The 22,134-nt window shown below is 46.4% G+C and overlaps 1 protein-coding gene across 2 annotated transcripts in view; it reads left to right on the top strand.

The window, feature by feature from the left end:
* SLC22A18 (solute carrier family 22 member 18) overlaps positions 1-22,134 on the top strand; it is a 58,846-nt gene that overhangs the window by 31,758 nt on the left and 4,954 nt on the right. For both annotated transcript variants that reach the window (XM_038139179.1, XM_038139177.1), the window contains exons 5-9: positions 3,334-3,449; positions 3,938-4,048; positions 9,248-9,348; positions 17,881-17,982; positions 21,707-21,827. In XM_038139179.1, the coding sequence (XP_037995107.1) occupies positions 3,334-3,449; positions 3,938-4,048; positions 9,248-9,348; positions 17,881-17,982; positions 21,707-21,827 (551 nt within the window). The remainder of the gene's footprint in view (positions 1-3,333; positions 3,450-3,937; positions 4,049-9,247; positions 9,349-17,880; positions 17,983-21,706; positions 21,828-22,134) is intronic.

The following is a 22,134-nucleotide window of genomic DNA, read 5'->3' as shown; positions in this document are numbered from 1 at the left end:
GATTAAAAAGCAGAGGAATTATAAATAACACGCTGAAGTACACAGATAAAGTTACCCAAGTTATTTTGGCCATAAAGCCCAGGACAGTAAAGGCTCTTAATCTCTCATTAATCAACAAGAAGCTGGAAGAGGCCATACAATGAGCTCAGCTGCCAAAGCTGCTGTGCCCTTTTGCTCCATTTAATTTAATTGTATTAGTCCTGCCCGCAGCCTTTGTTCTTCCGCCCCGCTCAGGAAATCTGCTGCTGGGTTTGGCAGGGCTCACTCTGGTTCCACATGGCTGGTTTGTGGACAGCCAGGAGGGATGAGGGGGAGAGCAAGAAGGGGAAGAGGATGGGAAAAGGTCCCACGGGAGCAACCTGCTTGATGTACTTCATTTATCTTAATAGTGCCACTGCATCCCTTGCTGGTGAGGCTTCCTCCTGCTAAGCCAAACACAAAACTGAATGCAAAACTGGCTGATATCAGCAGAGATGGGAGTTCATGCTTCAGTTTTAAAATAAAAAACCAGAAGAGCGACCACGAGCCAGCTCTTGTTCAGCAGGTGCTACCCAGCAAAGCATTCCTACCACCACCTCCCTTGGTTTCACTTCATCTCTCTTAAATGAGCCAACAAACAAATGCAAAAGGTGGTTTCCAGGACACGGGTGAGTTTTGTCAAATTTCAGCCTTTGTTCCTGCTGAAGGATGAGATAGCAGAGCAGCTAACTGGAGGGTGCACCTTCCTCACCTTTCCATCATGGAATGACAGTGCTTAATGTATGGAAAAAGATGAAGCACTTACAGAAAGATGTGCTCAGGAAAAGGGATTTCAGATGACTTTGCTTCAGGCTTGTGTGGGAAGCACAATTTGAGCACCATATTTTACTGGATTTCTCTGATTTCAGCAACCAGCTGTATAAAATTCCACAAATTTGTTATATCAAGCCCAAGTTTTCCCAAACATGTAAATTGTCAAGGTTCTCCTCTCCCTTTCACAACAGTGAATTAACAGTCCTGTGCTTGCAGTGAAGTAAGCACAGGGCATTGTTTGCTTATAGTTTTACAGAGTGATCCATGTGTCATTGCTTACTGTAACTCTTCTTGGATGTGAAGAGTAAAACACATTTACATTGGTATGTGGGGATTCTGGACAACCTCAGGAAAAAGCAGAGCTGGAAAGGAAGTTCTTCTGGCTGATGAAAAATTTTGAGATGTGTTTTTTACATATCAGAATGAAAGCCTGAAATAGAGAAGCTCCCAGGAAAAAAAAAGCAGTCAATCAATAAGATAAACTACCACCCCCCCCCCCTTCTCCCCCACATTTAGCCAGCTGCAGCTACTTATTTAGGTTGTTTTATCCTTTTTATTTTCTTAATAAATTTACTTTATGTTGCAATGCAAAGTAGAAATTCTGGATGTCTTGGATAAAAATTTTTTGTCCACAAATTTGATTTCAGTAGTTTGGGAACTGCTTGGCATATAATTTTAATTTAGAAAGTGGCAATCTGCTGCACTAAAAATCAAAAGTAATGATCCAGTAAATGACTAATTTTGTGGTCTGAGTTAATTAGTGAAACAGCTTGGTGGATAGAAGGCAGCAGGTCTAAATTATTGTGCTAAGTTCTTTTGCAGAAAGATATTATCTGGCTTTGTTGTTTTAATAATAATTAATGAGAATTAAAATATTCACCTGGGATTTTGCTGTTACCATAAGTGAGAATATGTGTGTGTGTGTATATATGTATATTTATATTTGTTCTCTGATGCTTTTCTTGCTTGTTTGCATCTCAATCCTTGACTGTCTTGCTCTGTGGCTTAAATAATACTCCAGAAATTATTCAGACTGCACTTTTGTCTAGCATGGAGGAAACTTGAGGCTTTTACAATTGGTGCTGCTGGTTTTTTCATGAAAAACATGCACCACAGCCTGACAAGGAAATCAGCAGTGAAAAGCCAGGCAATAAGCAGTCTCTCATCAGCAGGATCACAGGGGGCATCAGCTAGGGGCTCACAGCTCACTTTTACATTTAATTGTGGCAGCACAGGTTGCTGGGAATGCAGGGATAGCACTCTCACCTCCAAGTCTGGATGGATCTGCAAAACTTCAAAGCCTTCTCTGGTGAAATCCAGGCATTACTGTGCTGAAGTCCAAAATGATTACATTTGGATGCCTCCAAGGCACCATGCTGGTCACTTCATCTTGTGCCCTACATGACAACAGCCTTTAGTGTTTCTGCTGGGCATTTCCACCCCAAACCTGCTTCCTGTGGTTGGTTTCAAGCACATGTTTTAGGAAACCCAACAACTAACTGGGTTCTCATGATGGGGGAGACTTCTAATGAGCTGGCTTAGTGGATAATTGCTCTCACTGCTAAACAAGCTCCTCTCTTTGTTTTCACTTGACTTCTCTCAGTTTCAGTCTTCCAGGCCTGGACTTTGCTCTACTGTGTTTGTTAAAATTAAAGCCCTTTAGAGTGTGGAATCTTCCCACATACCCTGAAACACTAGGAAGAGTCCTTTCCTAATCTTCTCTTTTAAGAGGACAATGATAAGTGGGGACTAATTACTGGCTCTATTGACTTTTTCATGTTTGTGTTTTTTAGATAAGTTGTAATTGTTCCTTTTTTATCTTTCTGCAACTATAGTTAATAATTGCTGTTCACTGTGCCTACACCCAAGGATGTGGCCCTACTTCTGTTAACGATTCAATGTTTGGGGTTCTGAGAGATATTGGTTTGGTTTGGGGCACTTTTGGAGAAAAGTGCATCAGTCAAAATGCTGTTTACCTTCTCAGGAGGTTTTGTAGTTGTGTTTTTATTTTTAATGCCTCCTTTTCAAATGGCATCGTCTCTCTGGCGGGTTTAGTTCTGCTTGTAGGCCGTATTCTACCATCCTTAATCATCCTGAGTACTTTCCTGAAGTTCATTTTATTTCACTGAGAAATTTCAAGGAGTGAGATGATACTTAGACTAATGAAATTGGGGATTAGACAGGGATTAGATGGATTCTAACAAGCAGATGCTGTTCTTTCTGTGGGAAGATTTCTAAGCTTCATTAAACCAAGAAAAGCTCCTTTCCCCTGACACTTGGAGATTTAAAAGCATTGTATTATACCCTATTATTAATAAAATTATAAACTATCTTGATAAAAATAGCCATCTTTTGGTGAAATTTCAAACTGTGGTCATATCCAAACCCTCCATGAAAGGATGTGAGTTCTTTTAATGCCTTATGTACTGTGACTTGAAGGGGAATTGCTCCTCATCCAAATGCCCAAGCCTTTGCAGGATGGAGGTATAAATCTCTGTTTTATGGTATTTATCCAGTTACCTCTGTTTTTTCTGTTTGCAGTGTTTATGTTCCTGCATATGTTGGGCTGGTGGGAAGTCTCATCAACACCCTGATAGCAGTGGTTTGGATCCCTTCTCAGACTAAACCAAAGTCAGACCATCACGTGACAGAGCACAGTGAGTATCTTGCGTTTCTGAAAAATAGTACATGAAAAGGGGCAGGGGATTCACGTGCTGCAAGAATTGCTGAAGGACCATGGAGTGATTTAAGGGCAAAAAGGTCCCAGCCTTGAGATGCTGATGCTTCGATGTCTAAGCTGAGCTTATGGAAGAGGATTATTCCAAATACATTGATCACTCTCCCGTGTAGAATAGCAGTCTTCCAGCCCAGACTTGTGTCTCAGAAGAGGTGATGGTGGAGGCCTTGCTGGGGGTTAGTTTGGTCTGACAGGGGAGGGAACCTCACTGTCTCAGAGGGTTCCTCCACATGCAGACCTGGCACCAGCTGCCAACCTCCTGCCATCGGCACAAAGCTGGTGCAGCAGAGATGTGGGGTTTGGGTGGTTTTTGGGTGCCTTTTGAACCTGAGCAGAGTCTCAGAGCTTCCTGCTTTCTACCATTAGCCTGTGTAAACAGAATATTAACCCATATGTCATCTTCTGCAGGCACATCACAGTCTGGGAGCTTGTTTAGCATCAGAGAAATCCTGCGCCTGATGAAGTTTCCGGGAGTAATGGAAGTTTTCATAGTCAAGGTCTTTGCTGGACTTCCCATAGGTAAATCTCACCCATTACCCATGATTGCTGAGTAGTTAGAATGGGATGATGTACACTGTAGGCCAGGCTTGTCTCAAGTTACTGAAAGCACATTGCTTTTGATCACAGAGCAGTGAGGATTCACCTCCTAACTTGAGGCTGGGTGCTTTCAGATAGTCACAGCTACACAGGGTCAAAAGCCTGGGACTTAATATCCAACACACTACTTGTCATAAGCTGCATCTGGGAGTTTTGGCAAATGACTTAATCTCTCCATCCCCTTCACTGCAAATGTTTTTTCTTCTTGTCTGTCATTTCTCTTTGGGCTGTAAGCTCTTCAGAGCAGAAGAAAGTTGTTTGTCCTCTGCCAGGAAAACTGAGGTCCTTCCTGATTTTACATAGTGATTTTAAGGTGTATGTGTATCCTAACCTTTTTCCCAGCAATTAAAAACTGTTGATGGATGAGAGGGCCAAGCTGCACACAGGGGATCCGCAGCATGTGTCTTCCCTTGCACATTGATGGGGATGTTTGTTCTTCCCTTCCTTATATATTCTGCTGGGGTTTTTTTGTGTCATGGTAGGAACTCGCTGATCCCTCAAACCTTTCCGAAACCCATCTCTTTCCCTGCTTCCTCTGAGTCAGTTGCTGTCCTGGCAGGGTTCATATCTCCCTATTTGCCTGACTATGTATCCCTGGCCACAATTTAATAATCTTCAGTTTTGCCTACCCTCTAACTTCTTTCCCCACACACTTGACTGGAGACAAGCAGCATGTCATCCTCGTCAGTGATGTGTAAGGACAGGGTGATATTCTCTGTCCTTCTACAAACAAAGCCTTCACAGCTCTTTTCCCAGTCAAACCCAAAAAGTCCAGTTTCTCTCGATGATGATTTCAAGAACTGAGCTTTGTGCACATCATAACACGTGTGTATCATGCACCTGAACAAACTAAGGCACTTCCCTTCCAAACAGGGATCCTAAGAGGGGGCTTAAGGCACTCTAGCTTTTAGACTTTGCATCTTTTTCCAATTCATTTTTGTCTGGAGAAGTCCTTGAAGTTTAAAGAACGTGAAACATGATTTGCAAATTAAATGCTAATTTGTAAACTGTAAATTCAGTTTACAATTGAAAGTAAATTTGGTTGTGGAGTGTGGCTGAATTGGAAGGGGATGGCATTCCTGGGCTTGGTCAGGCTCGTCTGTTATTTCTTGCTATATCTCTGGGGGAATGAGTCCAACTGGAGCTGGAAGTAAAGGATTTCTGGGGTTTTTTCCCTTGCTGTATGTTGCTGGCACTGGCTGAGATCAGGAATGCCAGTTGGTCCTACCCCTGCCCCTGGAGACAGGATACAGTCTCAAACCACTGCTGGCTTGACCTAACAGTGCCATTTTTTTGGTTCTTCAGAAAATAAACTTCTAAAACTGCACTCTAAAAAGTGTATAAAATGACAGCATTTCACAGAATGAAAAAGATGTTTTAAAAGGGTTTTCTTAGCTGATTCTGACTCATTTCTCATCTTAAAGTAGCATTCATTTCTCTGTTAAAAATGCCTGAGACTGCATCCACGTGAGCTTCCCACAGTAATTTCCTGTCTGCTCTCTCTTTTCCAAAGGCCAGGCAAAATGCACTTTGCTTTAGACATTCCTGCCTAAATGCAAATTCCTGCCTGTTACAGAATCCATTCTTCTTTCCCCGTGCAAAGCAAAAACGCTCACTGAACCAAAATAAACATCTCCTGCCCAAATCTGCAAGGCAGTTTCTAGGCAAAGACGATGGAGATGGGATTTAAGGCAGGCACTGGGATTGAAGGCACTGGGATTTCAGTCTGTCATTGAAATACTGGGAGTATTCCTGTAAGGGTAGGAGAAGGTTCACTTGAGGCATTCCCGTTCCTACAGCGAGGAGTGATTAAAATCCTAGTGACTTCTCTTTGCAGGTCTCTCTTCACTTCAGGTCACTGACCAAAGTGCTGGCGGCTGAAAGGGGATCTGGCCATCCCTAATTCTCTGCAGCTCACAGCTGGAGGCTGAGCTCCTCATGAGCTCATTTACCTTTCATCCCCAGGCTGCAACTGTATAATTAATTAGATTGCCCAAATTACAGACCGTTTGCTATTTACTTTGTAAACAAGTTTGTGATATACAGCAAAGAAGATCTTTTGTTCCTTACGGATCTCATTGTTGTCTAAAATTAGCTCGTTTGAGACTGAAAGAACCTCCCTGGGAGGGCTGCAGGGCTGGGAGACTCCTCCCTGTGTTGCATAAAAGCAGAGACTTGGTCTCTGTGCCTCTTGCAGGAAAGGAGCTGCCAGGGATTGGGCAGGCAGCAGACAGCTCCAGCACAGCCCAGTTACCTTTTCAGCTGACCTGGGAAGAGAGAGCCTCACTGCATTGTGGTAGATGGGAGACAGAAAGAAAAACAAGAGGATAAAAATATCAAACTTAACTCTCATTGACAAGAAATCACCAGGTCCTTGAAAATATTGATAAATAGCTGCTTGTATGAATCTTTGGCTTCCTAATCCCTTTGGAAAATCTGGTTTCAGCATTGATTGCTTTAGCACCTGCATCCCGTTTTTTCAAGGATTTTCCTTCATGTGTTGAGCAGCGTTTTGCAGTGAGCTTTAGGGCTCTGCATCCCATCACGTTTCCAGTCCAGCATAGGAGGGCTCTGATGAGCTCCCAGAGGCTGTGCTTGCCTTCTCACACCACCTTGCAGTAGGGATTGCTAAACTGGCCCTCCAAAACTACAGGCTGCTTTCAGACATGCCATGTCTTTTTTTTTTGTTTTGAAAATAGGGTTTGCACTCCTGGTTTTCCTTGGTGCTTTTTGTCATCGTTACTGCATCTCGCAAACCATTTCCCTGCTTTCTTCTGCATAACCTTTGTTATTCATCCCACTGATGCCAGGTTTTCTAAGGAGCTCACCCTTTTCTTATGAATCCTCAAAAAAGGCAGGGTTTCTGAGGATATTTTATGCCATTTTCCTTTTTTTTTGTTTTCCCACGTTGAGCCTGTCAGCATGGACTGAGGCTTATCATTATTTATGTGCTGCACTCAGCTGACCTGCAGCCTACCCAGCTGGGAAGCCGCTGAGATCTTTGTAAGAAATGCTTGTTCCAATGAGCATAACATCTTTTTTTTAAGTTCAATCTGGGGCTTGCCTTGTGGGTTTCATCAAGAAATGTGTTACCAGTGGGAGAGACCACCTTTGTTTCTGAGAGAAGGGGGGCAAGGGGATCTCCCTCCTCCAGGTAGCTTTAAGAGAGCACGCAGGCACAGGGGGTGACACCCATCTGAAAATGAGACCTTGCACCTCCAGCTGAGCTGTGCAATGTGTGATTCTAATTAAAGAGCACGGCCTATTCCCCTGCTCTGAAAGAAAGCAGCTTGTTTGGAGGAGAAGGATCCAAATCTGTCTTAACTTGATGAGGGACTTCAAAGGGGAGAGGAGCTGTAGAAGCTGGGGCACAGTACCAGGAAGAGGCATTAGGTATGTAGGGAGGCCAAGCCCCTCCTAGGTGGTACCTGCAGTGGGGTGCAGGATGAAGGGCAAGCTCCTGCTTCCATCTAATCTTCCTACAAGTGAAACCAAGTGTGGTTTTTCTTTCATTTTGTCACGTGTGTCTTTTATAAACGTGTGCAACCCTGTTGCCTGATTTGGGTGTTGTGAGTAAATACTGGTATTTGCATGTTACCTTAAGCTGGCTTGAGCTGAGAGCAATTTCAAAGGAACTGGATAACAATGGGGTGCTATCCATGGAGGGGTGTGGCGAAGCCATAGATCTTCATGAGCCTCAGCTCCCAGGCACCTTCTTCACACAGCTGGAGAGTAGAAGAGCAGGGCACCCTTCCTGCCCTCCATCGCTCTCTTCCAACCCCATGGAGCCAGCTGGGGTGCAGCTACTCCTGTTAAGGGAGAGGACGTGTCTCCGGTGGGGTTCAGGAAGACTTTGTGGCAGGTTCTGGGGTGGGAGGGCAGTGCTCCCTCCAGGCAAAGGCTTGGGGTGCCTGGAGGCAGGTCCTTGTTGCTGCAGGCGCTGCACTGGTGGTGCTGGGGTTGGGCTGCTGGATGCAGTGGAGTTGTTCGTTAGGAAGCGAATCCTCCATGGTGTTTTAACCAGCAGTCTGGAATCACCCTCTTCATCCTTCCAGGAAAAGCTGACAAATCCTCCCCATGCCATGCCACTTTGCCAGGCCACCAGCTGTCTTCTCAGTCCTCACACATTGCCTCCTGCATTCTGTTTTTTTCAGGAAGGAGAGGAACACAAATCCCTTTCTACCCAGTCTTTATAACTCAGAGGCTCATACAAGGAAAGGCAGGACTGCTAAAAGTCATCTGGTCTCTTCTCTCCCAGAAGGATCAGTGATCTCTGACAGGCACGTCGTGGGGTTTTTCACACGCAGAGAGCCCCAATTTCATACTGTCTTGGTCCATCTCAGGTGCACTGGGGGAAGCAGCAGACTTACCCACACCACACTTGAAGTGCAGTGTTTTGACATAATGTTTTTAATTTGATGGCTCTCTCTGTAAGATTGGGAGCATGTGCAAGCATGCCTGTATTTGTGTATGTTTGGCAGTGGGGAAAACACACACTATTGTATTTTCATTTGAGACAGAGTGGATGTGCTCTGTTACACTTTCCAGAAATTGCCTCAGTTGCAAAGCAGACCTGGTCTGTGCTCTTTCTGCCCATACTTTCCTGACTGCTTGTGTTGACATCGCTGTCAGTCCTCACAAGAGATTTCTCACGTGCCCCAGACATCACTGCTGAGGTGTGCAGTGGAACCACTGCATTTTGGCTGATGTCACTGGGCTGCTCCCCACAGTGAATATCTGAAGTCAGGCAAAAGGGGTGAGGAATCCAATCAGATTATATTTATGGTTACAGTCTTGTCTGAACAAATGTTTTCTTGCTGTCTTAATGGTTAGCCTGGCTTCAGTGATACAAATATTTACCAGTTTATAATTAACAGCTGAAACTACAGCCTACATAGTCACATTACTTAAAGATGAAAGTAAGGGGGATAAAAAAAGTTAACATTTAAAGATTAAATTACTACAATGACTTTGAATAGGATTGTGCTCATGTTTATACCCAGTGCTGGCAAACCCAGGGAGAGCTACTGACTTGGACTGGTGGTGACTGGGAGCAGGGTTTGGGCTATTACATGCACTGCAAGTGAATTGATGTACTCTTTTCATTAACCCTCCCTCCAGGTTTGTTCATGATTATGTTTTCCATCATCTCTATGGATTTCTTTGGCTTGGAAGCAGCGGAGTCTGGATATCTGATGTCATATTTTGGTGTCCTTCAAATGGTAAGTGAAGTGCAAGTCCCCCTCTTAGACAGATTATCTTGCCACACTGCTACCTAATTCACTACCTTTTGGACACATGCTCTTCCAAATCCTGGAGATTTGGAAATTTTCACAGGCAAATCCTAGCTCTGCCTTATGGCTTTTATCTTCAAAAAGAGAAGTGACTCCAAATTTATTCTGTTCCTTGGAATGGGAAGAAATTGGAGCAAGAAGTGTCCTGAAAGCCTTCTTCCCCTTGTCCCTCTAAGTGGATCTTTAAGCTGTAGAGCTAAAATTTCCTTGGACTGATATGTCCTGTGTAACAAAACTGACATTGAAGCTAAAGTGCCTTGGCTGAGGTTTTTCCTGGTGCAGGTTCGTTGATTTACATTTATATAGTAGCACCCTGTACACTCAGGAAAGCAGACAACCTTCCTGGTGTTTGCACTGGAGATCCCTTCAGTGTAGAAGAACTTGTTTCTGCTGTGTGGAAACAAGCACAGCAAGCTTGTGATTCCCAAAAAAGAAAAAAAATACAAAAAACCCCCCCCAAAAAACCCAAAGCATAGAAAGGTGTGTGACAGAACATGGTTAGGAGGCTACCAAAATGAGGAAAAGGGAAAAGTCAGCTGAATTAGGCAGTAATAAGGTCAAAATAGCAGAGTGTTCCTTTTGGAGGAAGAGGCTTAATAATTTTGCAGAAAGAGCAGCAGATGGTTATAACCAAGCCCTGAGGTAAGAATGCAAGTTAAGCAATATCCTGAAGGAGAGTGGTCTTGTTATTAAATCCTCTTCATTTCCTGGGTATTGCCACAGAGTTCCTGTGGGAGCTTCTCATTTGGGGAATGGCAGCTTAAGCTGCTTCCTTTGTGATTTGGATTTGGCATGGCGTTGCCAGTCACTTGGGCTCTGGCCTGGTCTCACCAAGTCTTGGCGTCTTGGCAGAGCAGCAGACAGGCATGGCTGGACATCAGCAGCTGGATTCTGCAGTGTAAACTGGCTGGAGCTGAGCAGATGGTGCCTTTGCCACGTCCCTCCCGTGAGGGTGGCTTTGGACTAGCTGTCTCTTGGTCCTGTGAACATCTCCATCCTGCTGAATGCAGTCCTGTTCAGCCTCTTTGGAAAGAAGACCAGTTTGCCAGTGCACAGTATGGAAACAGCATGAAAAGTGGGGTGATCAGCAGCTGCTTTCCAAAGCCAGCTTCTGACCCACACTCCACTGCTTTCAGAGGCTTTCCCCATGTTAGCCTTGTATGCTGCCTCCTAGACCAGCATCTGCAGGAATCACTCAGGTTTTAGAGGGGCCAAGTTACTGTCCCATATCTTCTTCCCCATTTGAATGCAGAAGGACTCCCCACAGCTGGGCTTTTAACTAAAGACCTACCAGTTAAACCCCTCTTACATGGGCAGAAGTAAAATCTGGAGTTGCAGCGTGGCCGTGGTGTGCTTGTTTAGAGCTGGGTAACGTGGGCAGCAATTGCTCTTGTAAGGAGTGGCTTTGTGTGGCTAGATGGAGCCTGGACTCTGCTGCTAGGTCCAGGATATCTGTCTTGAGGACACTGCTGTTATGTCTGGAATATCTGTCTGCCTTCAGTGCCATTGTTCCCCGGGTTAGTTTGGTTGAAACTGCTGTAGATAAGGTCACCTCCTCTGCCCTGCTGGGGCATCCCACACAGAGACACAGCCCTGGAAGAGATGGGAATTACAGCATCCATTCTGCTTCCTCATGGATGGTCAGATGCCAGGTCTAACCAGGAACCTGACCCTTCCCAGAGTCACAGAGTTTCATCCCACAGAGGCCAATCATTCCTATTGCCACAATCCAACCCAGCAGGGCCCTGCAGGCTCAGGTGCAGCATCCACTCTGCTGGGGAGTCTTTGCCTTGGGACATTTGACACAGAAACTGGCTTTTATCAGCCAGGCAGTTTTCTTTCATACATCCATGCAGTTTCTATCCATACATCCATGCAGTTTCTATCCATATTGCTAAGCCTGTCCTACAGTGGCAGTTCCATACTTTGCTCTGGTTTATGCAGGACAAGATCCTCAACTGGACCAAATTGAACTCTCACTCTCTGGCTTCTAAATGATTGTAAAACATTAGAATTCATGTCTTTACTTTCAGGTATCTGTCTAGAACCACCCAAAGATATCTCTTGTGGATGGTGTCTGGGTCAATGTTTCGTGGCTGCTCTCTGTTGGGGTTGCTCTAGCAGGCAGGGAAGAGGAGTGTGCTGGCTCTGTCTTGCTGAGCCCCAGAGCTGCTTGTATTGCCTAAGCTGGCATTTCAGATGTATTTGTTTCTGCTGTACAGTGAATTGATACTGCTGAGATACAAATGCAGATTAAGGTGCAAGTGAATTCCACCAATCTGGATAGGTGAACGATGATTAATATCTGCTGACTGGCTTCCCCACTTCACTGAGTAAATTACAGCTTTATTCATAAGGAATACAATGTAATTTTCAGTGAATTTCATCAACCAGATACTCAGCTTTGATTTTTTTTTTTACTCTTTAGTTTGCCCTTCTGTAAATCATTGGGAGGATTTTCCCATCCTCTTGGACTTGCCCTGAGCCCTTCTGTTAGAGGAAACCTGTCCCCCATGTTTGCATCTCTTCCTGGACTTGAAAAAGATAGTGTTTAAGGACTTTTATAGCTGGAAGGGGACATTAAAGAAATTAAAGGGGAAATGATTTCTTTGTGTTATTGTAGTTTCTATTTTTAAAATTAAATATTCTCAAAACTTACATATTCTTCTTACAGAAGGCAATGTTGCAGCTCCCTTTCCCAGCCTGATCAGCAATCCCAGGATGACTCAAATAGTGATGGTGTCTTCCTGCCTTCCTCTCCCACCCCAAGGATATTATGCTCCAATTGCTTAATCTAGTTTTTCAGCTTCCCAACCTCATTTGACCTGCTGTGGTGAGAAGTGGCCAATGCAGTATAAGAATCTGTTTCTCCTCATTCCTCTCATTCAAGCCAGCTGCAGAGTACCTAGAGAGGAGATTTTGAGAGGCTTTGAGTCAGTCCGCCTAATTTTAAGTAGGCAACTCAAGTTCTTTGTCATTGCTATTCCAAACAGCTCTTTGAGTGGGCAATCAGCTCAGAAACACAGACCCTCTAGGAGGTGGGAGATGTGTGCTCTCTTTGCAGATGGAGGATGTTAGTTTAGACACACCACCAATTCAGGCATCACCTCAGGGATCCCATTCGGAGCTCCTCAGCCTCAGCTCGTCCTGTGGGGAGCATCATCTAACAGCAGGGGATATGGGAAAGTTTGGGCAGGTTGAAGTGCAGTGAGAGTGGGAAGGGGGCTCGTGCCTGGGTCAGGACACAGCCAGGCAAGATCAGAAAAGGAGGTGTGGGAAGGCAGTGAGACAGCATTGAGACCTGAAATGTCTGATGAGGAAACAGAGCTGTGGCTTAGAAAATGGAATGTGACCAAAGCTGGAATGGACTGATGGGAAAATGAAAGTAGCACATGAGGATAATTCAAGCAATCCAGGTCTCTGCAGTGATTCTTGAAGCACCCTGAAAGTGTGGGGCTGTCTGATGAGCTGGGACTGTGCCAGGTGAAGATAAGTCATGTGGGAGATAACAAAATGAGGAGAGGAGGGCAGACAGCAGGAGAGCTGCCTCTGCACCAGGCAGCCTGCACTGCAGAGATTCCCTTGCTCGTGGTGTGCTTGAAGCATCTTTATCTGATCACTGGTAGGTCTGCAGGCAAGAGTTATGAGAGCCCGTCAGGGGCACAATCCCTCTGTCCTCCAGGGCTGGGCTTCCAGAGCCCTCTCATCTGAGAAGCCATGCAAATGAGATTTCCCTCATAGTGAATGCCTGGCAGTGTGAAATGCCATTCAATCTACCTCCAGAGAATAATTAATTTCATAATGGTTTAAAATAATTTCATTTTGAGTAATGGGCAGAAATGAACCTAGACTCTTTTTTTTTTTTGAGTTTGCAAGTGTGATAACATGGAGGCCTTCCAGGTGTAGAGGTGTTGTATGTGGCTCGGAAAATGCTGCTGGAAGATTAGGCAAGTGAAATACCTGGAGTCCCCAGTTGATATCTGAAGTCACATCTGATGCTTAGATTTCAAACCATGGGAGGGGGTGGGGGAAACTTTCCTTTAAGAGCTTTTTCTCAAAAAAAAAAAAAAAAAAAAAAAAACAAAGCAAAATGCACCAAACAAAACTCTGTGTGGGACAAAGGGGTAGATATTTATAACCCTGAGGATCAAGAAATCATAAGACATCTGTTCTATTTACTGCATTTAAATTTGTATTGTTATACAAACTCCACCTCTAGCTGTGCAGCTTCTGGAGGGACAAGTTGGTACGGAGTGATCCTGAAAAGATGAGAGAGATTCCTGGAGGAGAGATTTACATTGCGTATCATCTTATCACCAGTCTGTCCCTCTCGCTTTTTTTTTTCTCCCTACACAGCAAAAGAGATGATTAAAGAGCCAGGGATTTAATTACAGCCAGGTATGCCTAGGGGGAAAACCCACTTAGTGAAAGGACCTTGCAACAACAAACAGAAAGTTCTCCAGTTTCCTCGCTTTGAAGGATTTATATCTGTGCAGAGGGTTAGGTTGGAGGGGGAAAGAAAGCAATTAGGCTGGAGTTTGCAAAACACACCGTCCTCTTCCCCCTGCTTGGCAAAGTGCTGCCTTCAGCAGTTTGGTCCTCACCATCAGCCCTCCTTTCAGTCCCAGCACCCTCCTGCTCCTCCACCAGACCTGAACTACTCAAGCGATTTCTGGCCGCGCTGTGTCAGTAGAACAGCTCCCTTTGCCCCAGCGTGGGCTTTGCACCACGTTCAGCCTGTGCAGAAGAGCCCCGTGGACTGTGCTGACCCCCGTGCTGTGCCCCAGCAGGTCCCTCCCAGCCGGGCTCGCCTGGGAACTGCCAGCCGGCACAATTTCAAAGGCGAGATACGGGTCCAGGGCGTGGGAGGCAGCTTCTGATGTGAATCATGCTATCTGTGCTAGGGATGGGGCCCTGCATCTTCTCTACGAGGCTGTACCAGCTTATCTGGCCTGCTGTGCCTGCCTTTCCGACCTTCTCACAGCTTTCCATTTCCAAGCTGCCAGGTGAAAGGGAGCTGATTTTGTTGCTGGGCTCTGTCAAGCTTTCAGTCGGTGCTGATGGAGGAATCTTTAGCCACAGTCCCATGTCCTCTGAGCTCAGAGGAGCAGCTGAGCATCTGCATAACTCCTCTGACCTCCACAGGTGAGGTCAGCTTCTTGCAGGTGCCAGTCAGCTCAGCATGCAGCAAGGCTGCTGCTTCAAAAGTCTTCCAAAAACTAGCACCTTGGACTTTCAATCTTTTCCATCCTGCGAGAAGGGGTTCCTGAAATTTGTTAGAGGTTAACAGTCAAATGGGTAATTGGCCTTTCTGAGCAACTGGGAGCAGCTGTTTTCCCAGAAACCAAAAGCAGTGATAGAGGCAAGAGAGTATTTTTCCATGTGATTTGCTGGACTAGTGTAACAAACCCCCAGCTTGCTGAACGCAGAAAATGATGAACAGAGATTTGACTGTTCTTATGCATTTATTGGGAGACTTATTTGCCTTTAAAGAAGGAGAGGGGGGCGGAAAAAAATATGAGTTGGTTTTTCCTGTGACATATGTACACAGCCACAGGCAGTGCTTGTTATTTCACTTGCAAACAATTTCCTCTCTCTTTTGTTTATTGATGGCAGAAGGCATTCCAGCCAGGTACACTGGCTCTTCCCCGACTTCAAAGGAGGTCAGGTTACACAGGCAAGCACCATCCAGGCAAAATGAAGTGCAGGAGGATAAGGTCTCAAGGGGATGCAGTCGATCTCAAGGGGGGTTTATGTGCAAGGAAAAAGCCCAGAACACACCAGTAAGAATAAAAATAAGGATAAATTCCATTTATCAGCTACCAGAGCTTGTCCATGGGAGTGCTGATGGCCAAGTCACCTGGGATGTCCCCGCTACCTTCTGGTAAACCAGCAGCACATGTTCAAAATCTTACATGGGAGAGTGCACATGAGCCACCTTTCACCTTCCCAGATGTGCTGCTCATGCCAGCCCAGGAGCTCTGCACTCAGGGAAAATTGCAGACAGGAAGTAATGGGTTTTCAGGTCTAAATTCAGACTGGAAAGTGAGGTCAGACTTACTGGTGACTGGAAATATTATCTAGTGCCTAAATCAAGGCTCTGTGTCCAAAATTAGGATGATGGGCCTTGCCTACCTGGGCTTCACGGCTGCATCAGCAGTGCCTTTGCTGGGGAGGAAGGCAGGAAGCCCAGACAGCCCGTGGGGGGACTGCCATCTGTACAACCTAAGGATTGCTGCCCAGCGCCAAGGGGAAAGCAGGTGACTTGGGCTCATTCTTGCCCTTGGAAATAGTCCCCTTGCCAAGCTGGTTGATTCAGCGGTGATGTTTTATCTTGAGCTTTTTATTGCCACAGTCCAAGTGGTGGGAAAGCCCATGGGGAATGCCAGCATTGGCAAGAGGACCATCCCTCTGCTCTGCTGGCTCTGAGGACAGCTCATTCTGCACATCTCCAGCTCCTGCCTGCTCAGAGCCTGTCTCTGCTGCAGTGGTGCTCATTGGATCACGCAGGGGCTCGTGTGCAGTGATGGCAGTGTTTTTGGGAATGCCACTCCCATGGCCATCAGACAGGGACGATGCTGATGCTATACCCAAATGACTCAAGGAAGGGCAGGGACTGGGCTGTGCCTGCACGGTGTATCCCAATAAAATATGCCATTCAAGTCTGGGCAAATTGGGAAATGTTTCCTTTCCTCCAATGGCTCAGCAGAGCTGAACTGGGGTTCGGGTGATGCCACCCTTGAGTCAATGCATGCCCTGCGACAAGGCTCAGCCCCCATCCCATGTGACTCAGCACAGCCCCAGCTGTAGGAGGGACTGGGAAGTTGCAAAAAGTTAATGATGATTCTCCCTTTTTGGAGCACTCAGCTTAATGGAGCGTCACTCAGTGGTTTCCCCACCCACCCCCGGAGTAGGAGCTGCTGGAGCTGGTATCAGCCTCCTCTCGTGGCAGGGCTTTTGGTCAGGATGATTCAGGTCACCCTAGGCATTGTCCAAGCCTCGTGCCACAGCAGGTCCTCCTGTCCCAGAGGCTGTTTGACAGGTGACATGACCCAGGAAGGACACACAGAGCCTGTGCCAGTGGCACATGGCAGCTGGGCACATGTGAGCCAAGCTCTCAAGCCCTGGCAGGGACAATGACAAAAAAGGAGACAGGAGCCAGAATGTCTTCTTGGTGTGATGTGCCCTCGTGTCAAAAATCCGTTGTGCTCTGAAGCAAAGTGAAGGGTTGAATTTTGATGGTTTTCCATTCAGTTGTATGCTGTTGGAAATATATTAATTTTGTAGCTATTGTTCTTTATGTCAACTTCATTTTCACTCTATTGCTATTTGCTTTTTTTTTTTTTTTTTTTTTTTGTACTGGTGTACTGGTTATTATAGATTAGCATATCCTTTCTGTTTAATAACTTACTTTCTCATTTATTTTGCACTCATTTCCTTTCAGCTGACTTTGGGTTTCTGCCTAAGGACTAACAAAACAAGGCTGAGTGTAGTGTAGTGTCATTCCTGGTCCAAACAGACCGCTGAAGTTTTCTCCAGGTTGGACTGCCACAGAAATAAAGTGAAACAAATATTTTGACATTTTGAACTAGAGGTCTTCTTTCAAGTCAGAGGGGTTTTCATTTGGATCAAACGAAGCCTTTCAAGGCAGGGGAAACTCAGTAGATCCCTATCAGTCCCTTCCCAGTATTGCAGCCAGTCAGACTGTTTAACCATGATCTCTTCCAGCCTCTCTCCTCTCATGTCCACTTGGGCCAGGATCACCTGAAGTATGGGAGACGCTGAACAGATAAATAAAAGAGGGAATCCATGCTCTGCAAAGTGCTGGAAAAGTAAAATAATTTCTGGGATTTTAATATTTTGCTCTTCCTTCCCTCCCCCTCCCCCCCAGTTTTTGTTTAAATCTGTAGAACCAGTTCCCCTATCCTTTACATCTGCGTGTACTGCTGGGACTGGATATTAGCATCTCCGTCATACTTGTTTCCTGCCTAAAAATTATGAACCATCCAATTTGTATATTTATAGTTTAAAATAATAGCAAGAGAAGGTACAGACATTTTCCTCCTTTGCTTACAAACGTACAGTTTCTCTTTGAGAGGTCTTGCCAAGAATCAAGACCATAATATTAACTGTATTTCACAAACACATCACAAGTTCTATCTGCAAGCCTTTTTAGAAAGTTTCAGTCACTGCTGCTGAGTAGGCAGTGATGGTAAACTCAGGCATACACCCTGAGTAAAACTTCTAGCTGATGGGATGAATCTCTCTCAAGAAAGCAAAACATTTGAAATAATGGATCACACCTTCCAGTCATTTACTGTGGCAGTGAGGTCCTTTTTTTGTCAAAGAAACCCTGATGGAAGAACCTGTTTGCTTGAAGAAAGTAACAATTCTCTTTTGAGTTTGTTTAAATTATTATATTCTGTCAGGCTTAATGGTGCTTATGCGTTTCTTTTCCAGGTTGTCCAGGGTTTGGTGGTTGGGAAACTCGCTAGTCGCTGCTCAGAGATGACCCTGCTCAGACTCGGCGTCTTCATCTTTGCCGGCGTGGGCCTAGGCATGGTAAGTGGGGTGGGAAGTCACCCACGATGCCTTTAATGCCTTTAATAACGTCACCAGCAGTGACACAAGGTTTGTGAGACCTGCCTGCGAGCACTGCCCCTGGAAATGCCACCTCTGGCTCTCTTGGGTGGTCTTCAGGGCAGGGAAAACCAGCTCTCCCGGGCCTCTGCGCAAACAGAGCCGCGCTCAACGTCAGCATTGCGCCAGCCGTGATAAAGAGCCATGTGAGTAATAGTTATGGGGATTAAAAAATATATTAATCTTGCACAGAAACTCGCTAAGTCCCTCCTGAGTCACCGGATTTGCACGGAAACCCTGGCCTGGTCTTGTCAGCAACTGCATTTCCTGGACTACCCAGAAAGTAAATGAAGATTACGGTGGGGCAAAATCATTGCAGTGAGACAGCAGAGGTTGTGCACTCTCCTTCTGGGGCATTATTTTTGTCTAATGCCCCAGCATGAGAGTATTTAGGGAAGCAGCTAGCGAGGCACTAATTTTGCTCCTCCATTTTGGGGTAAGTGATGTTAGCTGTTGCTGATTGTGTCCACACGGGCGACAGTCGATGCCAATCTCAAACAGTAATTGGAAAACTGAGTGGATGTAGGTAGCTCTGCTGGGAACTCTGCTCAGATAAGCCACGTTCAGGCACTGATAGCTCTGCTCAGCCCATGGGGATGGAGGAAAGGTGCTTACAGTCCCTGTCAGTGCAGTGGGCCCAAAGGAAAATTGAGCTGCATCAGCCTTTCAACATTCCCTGCAGGATTTAGCCTTGAGCCTTGCTGCCAGGACGCTGGTGGTGCTCCCACTGCTGCAGGTAGGATGAGTGCCATTCCCACAACTGTACCACAGCCATGGGGAGGTCAGGGCCAAGTCCTGGAGGGTGTTGAGGTTTGTGGCTCCCAGCTACATGGATGAGATGAGGCACCTACACGCCTTAGCTAATCTGAGGCTAAATCATGTCTGAGATGAGGCTGTGAAGGGAGGATAGGTGCAGACCAAGGGTTGGCTCTGCAGGTGGAGCGTGGTCCCTCTCCCTGAGGTTTTTGAGGCTCCAGGGGATTCTGTCAGGTGCAGAATGCTTGGGAAGGGTCTGTTCCAATTGGTGTCATGCTCTTTGGGCTGAAATCAATGTGCCCCCTTAACATGGGACATCTGCGCAGAGCTTTGACGCTCCTGAACATGGCTTGGGAAGGACTTGGAAGGGCTCCCCATTGTTTTTTGGTTATGGGTGGGAGAAATTAGGTGGGACCAAGGTGGACCTGGCCCATCTGGAGAGATGAGCACCCTCAGCCAGGTACAGGGCAGGTGTTGCTGTGCTGAAGCCAAATCCCATGGGAATCAGGCAGAGGAGCATCATGAATTATATGTCTTTTGTGCACTGAGGTGCCCTCTCCAGGGAAGGCTGGAGTCAGGTGGAGGTAGGAGAGAAAGCCTCGGTGGCAGTGGAGAGGCACAGGAGGCAGCACAGATATCCCAGGGCAGGAAGGCTCACATTGGCTGCACAGGGAGGAGAACCAGGAGCCAGGAAGGGAAATCATCTTAGAGCTGCTAATTATGCCGAGCCCGGAGGGCTGTGGACATCCTAACAGCACGGGCCTGGGGACAAGGGTCAGCAGTGACTTCCCATGAGAGCTATTCATAGGCAAATGCAGCTGGGACGCCTTGTTAAAAAGTGCTCTGTCCAAGTGGCTGCCAAGAACACATCCGCTTCTGGGGTGGCTTTCTGTCTCGGTGGGGATGAGTGCTGTCACAGCAGCAGCCTCAAATGCAGAAGTTATCGGGTGAAGCTTTTAATCCTTCACAGCTGCTGGTGGAGGAGTGTCCCACCTGCTGTGCCCTTGCAGCATGTGGCCTCCAAACACAGCAGTTCCCCTCCCCAAAGGATGGAAGTGAGGAGAAAGGCGAGCTGTTAATAACAGACACTCCAGAACCCATCCTGATATCACGGGGAGGGGAGGTGGGCTGGAGCGTTTTTGGAAGGCTGGCACAAGCAGCAGCAGACAGACAGTGCTGCAGCTGGGAAGAGGCTGCAGGATGTTCCCAGCAACAGGCAGCTGGTGAAGGGAAGGGGTGGGCTGGGAGTTCGGCAAGAACACCTGGATAAGGAGAGGAGGGAAGAACCAGCGTCTGATCTGCAGATGTGAGCTGGGAGAGCGTGGGCAGGGCTGTAGGAGGGCTTGGCAGTTGTGATGGGGAAGTTTTCCCCCCTGTCTGAAGGCACGGCTGTACCTCATCCTGCCTGCGTTTCCCAGGCATTTGTTTTTTGAGTTGTCTGCTGAGACTCCTGATTCTGCCTCTCACCTAAAAAATGCTTTCAAATCTGCTCACCTCAAAAAAACTATTCACCACCCAGCAGCAGAGGAGTAGCAAGGACTGGGCTCTGCCTGGCTTGGTCCTCCCTCAGCCCCTGGGAAGTGAGGAGCCATTTCCCCTTGTTTTACAGGAGACACAAGATATGCCTCTGCTTTTTTCTGCTCACTTGCTCCAGCCCATGAGGGAGTCTGTACAAAGCAGGAGGGATTAAAACTGATTTTTTCCATGAGTTTCGCAGTGTTGTCCTGCAATGACATTTGCCCTAGCAAGGAATTACTCTCCTTCCTTTTGTTTATGTACCAAATACCTGTTCCTCTGTCTTTGTTCTACGGTTCCTTAATCAGAAGTGCCTAGATCTTAAACAAAATGTAAGCAAAGAGCCCCTTTGAGGGGAAAAACCTGGCTGTGTGTAACTCTAGAGGGGAACTAGGAATAAACCTCAACATTTCCAAGTCATTAGTGAGCAATGTCTCTGGGCTCCTCCATCTTCTGTAGCCGAGAGGCAGGGACCAGATTTTAGGACAGAGGACTCCAGAGAATGAAACTTCTGGCTAAACCAGTGACAGAAATATTTTCCAGCCACAATAACACACCTTGAGACATGGGTTAGGGCAGAAGACTTGCAATAAAGGGGGAATTTCCTTTCCATGCCCCAGAGAAATCCATTCATTTGACCAGCAGGGCTTGTGAATGAGCTGGGAGCCGCTCCAGCCCTACAGCTTAGGGAGCCTCACCGCTTTTGTTTCAGCATTAAACAGCTGGAGGGATGTCTCCGCTAAGAATATGTGCAATAACAAAATCATTACTCTCCCTAATTATGCTCGCTAATGCGCACTCATGGCCAGAAGACCTATTCCAGATTACTGAATTTGGTGAATTTATTAGCAGGGAAGCAGCAGAACAGGATTAGAAATCCCAAAGGTACGGTGTTACATAATGCACCGTGCTCATTTATTTTGACAGGCTTGGTTTAGTTTTAATTATTTATGATAATGAACCAAAAAGCCTTCTCTAGGCTGTTTTGTATAAGTAATGGAAGCTTCCTGAAGTACACCACATACATCTGCTGCTCAACATTTCCTCGGGAGTTGGACAGAAGACAGAAGACAGGGGGAAGGGACGTCACTAATTCCCAGATGCTAAAAATACCCACAGCAGTGCCGGGGAAACGTGCTACCAGATTGTAGGGTATCGTTTGCTCTGCATGCTTGGAATAATTCACTGCAGACAAATGGCAGGCTGTGAAAGACCCCACAATGGCCAAAGCCGCACCACCACGTATCATTTGTGGCTCCCACCATTTCCCTAAGTCCTGAGTTTGACTCGTGATTTTCCTCCAGGTTGTTTCTTGCCACAAAGTCACCGTTTGTGCTCTTTGATGATCTGTGGTCTGTTGTGTCCTGTCCCTTAGGCCCTGATGAGGACGGTGTGGCACTACTGCATCATTGCGGTGCCGCTGGTGTTTGCCTTCAGCATGCTGGCCACCATCACTGACAGCATCCTCACCAAGGCTGTGCCCTCCTCAGACACTGGTAAGACTCATCAAAAAAGGTCAAACTGGTATTTTTTCAGTTTTGAGTCCATTGGGCACTTCCCAGCTCCCACCACAGCTGTGGAGCACTGGGGTATCAGGAGCACTGGGTGAACACCCGGATCCAGGTGGGTGTGGGCAGAGCAGGTGAACGGGACTGCTGGGGCTAATACAGGATGGACTTGAACAACCTTGGGCAAGCACCCCACAACCCAGTGCTCCCAGTCCTGTGCTGCCTGCTGATATCCATAGTGGTGGGCATAGAAAGGGAAGGCTTTCTCAAGCTCTCTTTTCCATGGAAAGCTGAG

Source organism: Motacilla alba, chromosome 5 (assembly GCF_015832195.1).
Source record: "Motacilla alba alba isolate MOTALB_02 chromosome 5, Motacilla_alba_V1.0_pri, whole genome shotgun sequence".
In the NCBI taxonomy this organism is placed as follows: domain Eukaryota; kingdom Metazoa; phylum Chordata; class Aves; order Passeriformes; family Motacillidae; genus Motacilla; species Motacilla alba.
Note: the sequence above shows the minus strand (reverse complement) of the source record. Positions and strands in the feature narration are given on the sequence as shown.